A 10,470-nucleotide genomic window follows, 5' to 3' on the forward strand; every position below is an offset into this window, starting at 1 on the left:
GGGCGAGCATGTTTGGTGTGACGGGAATTCGAACCCGCGACCCTCAGATTGCGAGTCGAGCGCCCTAACCACCTGGTCATGCCGGGCCTATTGTGTTCGGATGCAAATGAAGTTGAAAACTCAATAGCTAAACAAAACTTCAAGGAGAGAACAATATTTACAGAAATGTTATCCAACATTCTTAGGAATAAAACAGACATAATATTCAATAAACCAATTTTCTTTGATATGAGCAGTCAAGATCTTTCAAAAACATTGATGTATGATTATCATTATGGATTCATGAAATCAAAGTATGGTGATGACTTAAACTTATTATATTTAGATACTGATTCTTATATTCACGAAATAAAAACTGATGACCTCTATAACGATATAAAATAAAACATTAATTTATTTGATACTCCAAACTATCCAAAAGACTATTCTTAAGATGCTCCGTTAGTGAAATAAAACTTTGGGATAAAATAAAAGACGAAAACAATGGAAAAATAATTATTAAATTTGTATAGCTTAAGTCTAAGATTTATGCTTTAAAATTACAAGATGATAAAATTTGTAAGAAGCCTAAAGGGGTAATTAAAAGTGTTATTATAAAATAGAGCCCAGTAGTGGCGCAGCGGTAAATCGGCGGGCTTAAAACGCTATAAATCGGCTTTCGATACCCGTGGTGGGTACAGCACAGATATCCTATTTTGTAGCTTTGTGCTTAACTACAAACAAACGAACTATAAATAGAATTATTTTCGATGAATATAAAGAATGTTTACTTGACCAAAAAGAAATATAAAAACTACGAATCTAATAAGATGTAAATAACATGAGATATATTCTATTAAGTTAACAAAGAAGCATTAAGCTCGAAGGAAGATTATAGACATACATTACCAGATGGCTTTAGTATTAGGTCATTTTTCTTCTATATGAAAGGAGACATCAACTTTTTCTTTTATATAAAAGTAAACATTAACCATATAAATGGTAAATCTAAAAACGTTAATGCTATTATAACACTTCAATATATAGAAACTAGTAAATAGAGAAACCAAAGCTCTGAAATAAAAATACTTAAAATTTGATTTTGCAAAATAAGTATAGTTGGGTTAATAAATAACATCTGTTGCGAAAATTAACCGAGGAAGATATTAAGGAAATGAATGAAATAAAAGAGGATTTGTACAAATATGTTCAATGGTGGCAACGATCTGTATACAGTCTAGAGCACCTTGCCTACTGATAAGTACAAGTATGTTCAATGGTGACAACGATCTGTATACAGTCTAGAGCACCCTGCCTACTGATAAGTACAAGTATGTTCAATGGTGACAACGATCTGTATACAGTCTAGAGCACCCTGCCTACTGATAAGTACAAGTATGTTCAATGGTGACAACGATCTGTATACAGTCTAGAGCATCCTGCCTACTGATAAGTACAAGTATGTTCAATGGTGATAACGATCTGCATACAGTCTAGAGCACCCTGCCTACTGATAAGTACAAGTATATTTTTATTAATTATTTCATTCCCTCCTGAAGAAGACCTGTTGGATAGTGATTTGTGTTCCTGCAGCAAAGACAAAGAAAGGACCCTAACAAGTGCACAGGTCGACGGAATAGAAGCAACATTGGCTTTTATTGGACATAGTCCACATACGAATTATATTAATGCTGTGTGGGTTCACAAAAACTAAGGTTAATTAGCAACAAAACAATTTTGGAAAGTAACGCAGAACATATGAGCAATATTTCACTCTCGTACATTGATAAACCTCTGACTTCATAAAACCAACTGTACTGCTTTGTTTAAAGCAGATATGTTGTGCTGCTTATTAGCATTTTGTATTTACTTTTGTATGTTTTATAACAATGTATTATTCTAATGATAAATTGATCTGTTCGTGACTCCCACCTGTTTAACACCTGTACGTTTCCAGACTTGTTTCCAGTACTGTGTATGTTGAAATAATTATCTTCCTTAACAGGTTAAAACTAAGTTTAATAAACAGTTTGGTAACATTGGATTTTTATTCTAAATTTCGCAACTTTGTACCTACCATCTCCCTACAGCCACAATTTTTTTTATTCACGATACTTGACCGTGTGTGCCCTTATAGCTAGCATACCGGGCTACAGTTCAAAAGCATTAAGATTCGAGCCTGCAGTATGCCGCTGGACATGTCCCATACTTACGGTTGTGGGAGCGTTAGAAAAGTGAGTCAAACCTGTAACTAAGAGTAACCATGTGGTCAAATGGTGCTACTGACTAGTTTCCTCTTTCTTGTAAGCAACCCTGAATTAAGCACTTTTCTACCAGAGACTTAAGTTTATCTTTGCTGTTAAATGAACCATTAATTTTTATTTTACTAATATGAAATGTTTCTCTTTGTTAAATTAGCAATAAGAAATTCGAAATAGCAGTACTTCCTCCTATCATTGAGAACATATTTTCTTTTATTGCAGAGCTAACAGTTAAAAGCAGAATGTTGAGATGAATCCCCAGAATCAAGTTATATTAAGTGCTGTTCTTTATTGGGCTAGAAGATAGGGATGTAAAGTTTGGTGGTTAAATATCTCTTTCAAAGACCGGTGATTGTTTTAACTCGATTATAATAATTTGGAAGAAAAGATATTTTACGACTGTCTGCAACATTTTACACATTACAGACAGACCACACACCTTTTCACCAAGAATACGAGCATAAATGGCTCCATAAAAAATTAAACATAGTATTTCTACCACCTTCATCTCTACTTCAGATGAGTTTTATTTCCGGCTTGTTGAAGCTGATGGTAGGATTCGTGTTCGTCGTTTGCTTGAAGACAGTTTGACAGCGCTATGTGTATTTGTATTCAATCTTAATAATAATGATCTTGTTTGTTACAAAATACGCAAACATTTAGCCAAGACTGTATAAACTCAGTAAATACTCACTAAACCACAACTTCAGCACTTTGCTAAGCAGTAAAGTAGGCACGAGTATCGATACTGGCCTTTGGACACCTACAGTAAAGCAACTGACGTGGAAATTTCCTTGGAGAACTAGGGAAATTACAAGCACTCAAATAGAATAGATGTTACAGGACTGTAACTGTCCTAACTGTAAGTTGGCATGCTGTCTTGCCCAAGTAACACGGTGAAGGTGGTGAATTCTGGTGAAAATCGGTTTGCAGATAGTTGTTCTTGCAAAATAACCTTGTTTTGTAAGTCTCCTATTCACTGTTCTTCTGGATACCCTGGAATGAATGTGTTCATGCTATTTCTGTCGTAAGGTGTTGCAAGACTTTTTTCGATCTTGACGTGTTAACCTGATCAAAACACGGTCATCTCGGGAAGTAGTTTTTCGGTGTCTACCAGTATATTTTCCTGGACCAACGTTTTCTGTAGTCCGATGACATTTCAGGATTTGGATACAGTACATTGGGGTACTCTACTGCTCTGGCAATGTCCGTTTGCTTCATACCAATTCATACTGTCGAACAATTTGACGCCCTATAACTTGTGACACGTGACGAGGCATGACTCTACACCAAGTACATAGAAATTGTCTGAACAACACATTGATCTGTTTCCAAAAAAGATTATACCAAAAACACACCATTTTAAACAAAACAGGTGTGTATGTGTGTTTTGACGAACAAATGCCCAAAACAACCAGAATACAGACCAGAATAACAACTCATACATATTTGTCCGATTATACGTTACCGTATTCAATAACTAATCCATGCATGTAGACAATAACATCAATATCAATCAGTATGCAAACATTTTGGCCAAGATTGTACAACACAAAAGCAGTTAAACTTGGAGGTTAATTCATTTGTAGGATTTAATATTTGTATAATCTTTTCACGAACATAATATTAGGTCTGTTCGATTCAACAAAATTGAAAAAATATAAGCGTTATTTATGATTCACTTTAATTTTTGTCAGTATTATTGACTGTTTCTGCCATTCCATGTGGCTACTGCACAACATACCCAACACTATAAATGTAACATATCCAACACTATAAATGTAACATATCCAACACTATAAATGTAACATATCCAACACTATAAATGTAACTGCCAGCACGATGTTATTAGTTGCAGACATTGAGTATATGATCTTCCTTGAAATAAAATATTGTTCGAGGACATACTAGAAGAACTTGTTGTCAAAATCGAATATTCTTTTTTCTTCTTTAAGATATTTCATTAAACACCCATCTGCTTTTATATAGAACTGACTCGTCAAGGGCAAACTAATTCACATTGTGTGATAAGATTTCCCTATTAATAATACCAAGTTGTGAAGAACTATCGTGTGAACTGATTCCTATTGTGTGATAAGACTTCCCTTTAATAATACAAGATTGTGAAGAACTACATTATTCTCAGAGAACGCTATAATAATAATACAAGGGACCTAGAGCCATTGGTCTTTATAATACCAGCATGGTAACAACCGAGCAACGCTTAGCCCATATTTTTATAACAATATAATGGTGGCATTGTAAACTTTGGTACTTTGTTATTTTTTACATTTATCTCGAAACTATTTATATGCGTAGTTTGCATATATAATGAATATCATTCTCTTTTACATCGTTTAACTGTTTATTTTTAAACAGTCTGTTATTATTATGATGACTGTCTTCGGTGATAAGAACTACGGATTGTGCTGATCCACAGCCAAGATTTCTTATTAATAATGCAAGAATGTGAAGAATTGAGGCGTGAATTAAATGTTTGTTGAAGGGACGTTTGGAAAATACAAATTTAATATTAAATTTCTTAATCATTTTTCCTTTCCAACTCCTGCTGGCTATGTAGAAATGAAATAATTTCAGATGTGGTAAACTTATTCACAGTGTTCACTCCACTTACAAAAATTCTAACTTATTTTGCACTTTTTAATACCTATATATATCTGCTACTTGGTTCGACCTGTATCAGTAGCCACTAATAATCTTATGTTTACTTTTGTATAGAATCTGTCATGCCCGAGCTGCAGTTTAGAAAGTCACAGAACATGTTTTTTTCAACTTTCTCTCTCTAGTAGAAACAATGTACAGAAAAGATATCACAAAGGTGTCTTCTTTAGATTTAAAACTGGCTACTTTATTACAAATACATTGCTGAAGAAATTTTTTAAGTACTTTATTACCATTCTTTCTCAGTTAACGTACAATGCTACAAACTTCTATTTAAGTAAACTATATTCAAATGTTGAATCAAAAATTTACAAATATTTCTTTGAAAGTAACCACACTCTTTCACTAGTTCCTCATACTTATTGGCTGATAAACTTGGGAATATAAGAAAAATAAACAGAAAACGTAGAGTTTCCTATAGAAAAAAAATGAGTATTTTTGCTTTTAATGCGATTTATGTTGGCAGGTGGTTAGACAGGTTGGTGTCATATGCCACGCCCACAGCTTAGGGTAAAGAACTACACTATATTAACGGGATTCACTAGAGTGGCTTTACTGGTGTGTCTTGAATTATGCTTTGTACTTTAGGTATGTAATGGGTTTATTATAGCGAAGTAGGATTTATTGGTGTTTTTCTTTTCTTAAAAAATAAGTTTAATATTTTTATTGAAGTGGTTAATAGTTATTTTATTTTGTTTTAGGTAATATGATGTTTGTACTTCATTTTACTTTACTGTTATGGGTATGGCGACCCTTACGATCGGAATTCGTGGTAAGTATTACTCGCGAAATCTTATTCCTTTAAACATGTCGGGCATTTTATGTTGTTGTTTTTTTTAACTTTTTTTTCTTATTTATGGACTATTTTTTTTTTATTTGATTACTACCTATCACAACTACGTGATTCACCTAAAATCGCGTACAACTAAATCGGGGTGGGGGGGGGGATTAAGCTCACGTCGCTGTATTTTTTTTTTAACTATTTTTCTATTGTAAATGAAGTGGAGGTATGTTTTTATTTCTGAAGCTATATTTTGTAGCTTTTAGCTTTAACTCCCAATACTTTATTTCCAACTTTCCTTGTTCCATTTAAACAATAAACAACTGTTCTTGTTTCTTACTAGTCTGCAGACTATCAACAGAATCCTCTTTTCGCTGATACTCTCAATTCTGTAGTCCTGGATATGACGCGACAATACTTTGCTAGAGAAAACGATTATGTAAATGACTTTTTTCATGACCTGGACCACCCAGAATTGGATAAAACCGAACCTTTACTTCATGGCTATATTCCTGGTACTGGCTACAATAACAGAGAAGGTAAGTGTAAAATTTAGTATAATGAGAGTAAAGTTCTGATTATTCTTAATTAATCAAAGTAGTAGTAGTACATCAGTCTCTAATCCTTAAGGTTTAGCCACAGTTACTACACATAATGAACATCGTGCAACATTTTACACTGCTTGTAGTAAGTGGTTACATTCTCCAATCAATACTTTTCAGGGGGGGATGCAGCATGCTCCAACCTGACAATTTTTTTCTTTTTCAGATACAAATGCTACTTCTTCGTAAGTTGATAAATCATCTTTATAATTGTATGATATATTAACTGACAAATAATACTACTTATTTAGAACTGGAGTCTGTAGTATACAAACTTTTAACGATATACATAGTCTAAATAATTGGAACGGGTGGACTAGTATAGGTACCTTATCCCCTTCCCCCACTATAGCTTCTGACAGACGTAGGAATACATTTTAGCATTCAGAAATCTAACTTTTAGAAATGCTCTTATCATGCATTTGTAATCCAACTTCTAACATCGATAATTTCTAATAACAAGCACACTAGGTTTTAACTTTTTGTCTATTCTCGGACACTTATCCTATTACGTGGATTAAGTTATTGAAGCAAGGTTTACTCTAAAAGAAGTTTTGTGGGCGAAACAAACTTTTTAAACCTTGCGTAAAATCTATTAATATAGAATGGGGAATATCTTATTATGCTCTTGCAGTTATTAAGTAAAATATAAAAAATCTCAAACTAACTTAAAAGGAAGGAGATATTACATTATGGAAGCTTAGCATGCGTTACTACTAGTACGGTTTGTTTCCAGATATAGTCATAGAGAACATCCACGAGGAAAAGTTTACAACAGACACTTCTACAAAACTGTGGCGCTACGTTAGGTTTAACAACTCTGATTTCCTCTTGTCCGTTGGAAACGAGAAAGTTCTTCTATGGCAAATTGATTATATAGAATATGGGATGAGTTTGAAAACATCAACAGCTATCTTGTCACACACAACTAAAAATGGTAAGTTTTGTATCTATTTGTAAAATCTAGTCAACAATTAAAATATAGTGTGTGTGTGTGTGTGTATGGATGAGACAAACTACTAATCGTCTTGGATCTTCATAGTAAAGATGGTGTGCTTAAGCAAACATCTTAATTTGGTCTCAAGTCTTATCTTTATACTGAATGAAATGAGTGTCGTACTATAACTAACTAATTTCTTCGCTTGCTACTAAACTACACGTCACACCAGTATAAATCTTATTTAATCTGACGTTTTTGTTATCATTATGGATCTTTGAATATTAACGTTCACTTATGAAGGCTTTATTTCATTCTAGCTATTATCCTCGATTCTATTTCTTTCGTTAAAACCAACGAACAGTTCGAAATGTTAGCCGTAGCCATTCTGGAGGCTTCTGAATACGTCGGCCGTTTAATTATATACAAGGTGGTGAACGGACACTCGAACCAGGTACATGAAATTGAAAACAAAACAACCTTGGTTATTTCGAATATTAAGTTAGTCGCTAATACTAGTGAAAATAATGCATGCATTCGATTTCAATGAACACGTCGCTTTCACTTAATAAAATTAAACTTTAAATGATTACCTAAACGCTACACCTTTTTAGTACACGGAAAGCTACTTTCCTTTTTCAGGGTGTACGAAAAAATCTGGACTCGTAGGTGATTTGCAGCATTACTTGATTCTCGGTATCTGATTTATGGCGCTATCAAAACATGACGATGTTAACTTAATCCCAGTGTTAATCTAAACTTATTTCGAATTACGAGCACATGTGTAACGTAACGCATCCTCTAAAATTATTTCAAATTCCTATGGTTCCAGACTTTTCGAATACCCTATAGTTTATCAGCCCAAAATTAAGAACGTCTAAGGCAAACACCTCTTGTGCAAATATCTGAAACTGAACTTTGGCAGCTGTTCAATAAGTGCTTGTAAAATAAATTTCTTCCCCCTCTCCTATTCCATTACCATAACTTGCTCATTTCTAACATTCTTCAAAACTCTTGCACACTCCTTATTCCAAAGATGTCAAACGGTAAGCAAACGTTAGTTCCTTCTGAATTTCTTAAAATTCTATATACTTGTGGGAAAACTTTACTTTGTTCTAGGTCATGTTACTGGACTTGGGCGATACTCCGTTCAAAGTGGGTCAGGTGTCATCACAGTTTGATAGTTCTATTATCCTGCTATACAACTCTTCATCTGGCTTCAAAGTGCAATACATTGAAAAAGGTAAGATTTCGCACGTAATTGTGACCCTTTTAATAAAATTAAAGTTGATATTCTATCCAGATCTTTAATCAACCTACCAATTTTAAGATAAATGTATCATTCTCAAAATTAGTTATGTCGAAGTGAGAATAGTAGGAGGTTACTATAACTCGACGAAAGTGATTTAACAAAACTAAGAAGCTGGCTGTTACGATTACTGAGTTTTTAATTTCTGTGATATCTTGTTAGCTCGTTACTATCTCGATAACATTACAAAAAAACTCTTTATTGTATGTAACTTCGCGCTTCCACTCTTCATTTTCAAGGTATTGGATGCTGGAAGAACATAATTAAAATCTGGTTGCATGATCCCGTAGACTTGGAAACTCTTGTTATAAACGGATTTGGTTACGTGGCTGTCGCCAATTCGTCCACGTGTCTTGTTTTAAAATTAGATTGGTTTCTACGATCCCATACACAGTTAAAAGCGTAAGTAGCTCAACTATGTTTCGAACTCTCGCTGGAAAATAAATTACGTATTTAAGAAACTAAGTTCGTTTTTTTTTTTTGTGAGTCAAAGGATGGAAATATAACTTTATCTTTATTCGGTCAAAAGTGGCTTTACTTTAGAATAATAACGACCTAATGACTAATTAAAGGTATAATTTTTTAAAGATTGCATGCAGACGATATTCGTGATCTCCAAAGTTTTCGTGTCGGATTCGAACACTTCTTTACTATTATCTCATCCCAGGAACAACATTTACTTGTGTGGCGAAGTGGAGAATTCCACACAAGGCAGTTTCTAAAGTTTCCAAACGCCACGCAGATTTACACGGCTCCAGTGTCTTCATGTCGAGATGATGTTTTTGCTGTATTATTCCAAGACACAATACTCAATCGAGTGTCTTTACTAGTGTGGCAAAAGGAGGAACGACTGGTTAGAGTGCCTCCTCAGAGTAAGTAATCTGTTTATTAATTTAAAAATAATTACAGGATATTTGAAACTGAAGGAGATTGCTAGATGTATGGTTTAGTTTGAATTACCTGGTTAAATCGTTGTCATTGTTGGTAGCCTATACAATCCCTAATTTGTTTTTCCAAATTACTTTTCCTAGTATTGCAGAGCTCTCCTAAGGACATCCAGCTGTTGACTGGCAGTATCACTTCCTTCATCTACAAGAAGACTGTTTATCTCCTAGCGGTGGATAGAAGAAAGGGATCGCGGCTTTTTTCTCTTCACACCAGTCTAAAGCCTCTTCCTAACCCAGTGTTTACGAGAGTAATGGAGCTAAAGAACTTCATAAATCATGTTGAGGTAAATGTTGGTCTCCGTTTTATATAAGAATTAACTTTTTTTTCCCCCATACCGTTTTAACTCGTTTACATGTAACTAGGCGACGATCCTGGGGTTAGCTCGGACTTGCAGACTAACTTATTTTACTCCCATTTAAATTTGTGAAACTCTAAAGCTTAGTGAAAATATAATTGAATACTATATTTGTACATTCTTTGTAATTCCCGAAGCATCTTCTTAATCAGGCAGGCAGTAGCACTGTCTATGTAGGGGTAGCCCAGAGTGTTCATCAAAATGGTATTTTAAATACCCCCCCCCCCATCAATGAGTCACCAGAACTTTACAATGCTATGCAGTTTATTTCTATAACAATATCTATGTAATGACTGAGTCTCAAGTTCTGGCAATGTCTGTAAATATCATAACAAAGTTTGGATTTCTTTTTATTACATGCTAAATCAAAACAACAGTGTCAAACAATTTTACTGAGGTGACAGTTTCAAACTAAGTATCCGCTTTCATAAGTATTAATAACTAGTAGTAATTAAAAAAAAAACTATACTAGTATAAACGATGTTATCAAGAAGTTAGCTTTCTTACAGCTAATAATAGATAATAAATATTACAGTTGGAACCTCATTGTGTTTAAAACTTCGTTATAGATAGAACTTTTTTATATCTATTGAAACACCGTATTAAAAAAAAAAAA

At 33.9% G+C, this 10,470-nt stretch overlaps 1 protein-coding gene across 1 annotated transcript in view; it reads left to right on the plus strand.

The window, feature by feature from the left end:
* The window catches only part of LOC111086391, a 22,160-nt gene that overhangs the window by 1,506 nt on the left and 10,184 nt on the right, over positions 1-10,470 (plus strand). Inside the window, exons 2-7 of the mRNA XM_022389029.1 lie at positions 6,047-6,242; positions 7,563-7,696; positions 8,362-8,485; positions 8,842-8,953; positions 9,140-9,423; positions 9,583-9,782. Of these exons, the coding sequence (XP_022244737.1) occupies positions 6,047-6,242; positions 7,563-7,696; positions 8,362-8,485; positions 8,842-8,953; positions 9,140-9,423; positions 9,583-9,782 (1,050 nt within the window). The remainder of the gene's footprint in view (positions 1-6,046; positions 6,243-7,562; positions 7,697-8,361; positions 8,486-8,841; positions 8,954-9,139; positions 9,424-9,582; positions 9,783-10,470) is intronic.

This window comes from Limulus polyphemus, unplaced genomic scaffold, assembly GCF_000517525.1.
Source record: "Limulus polyphemus unplaced genomic scaffold, Limulus_polyphemus-2.1.2 Scaffold1060, whole genome shotgun sequence".
Lineage (NCBI taxonomy): Eukaryota > Metazoa > Arthropoda > Merostomata > Xiphosura > Limulidae > Limulus > Limulus polyphemus.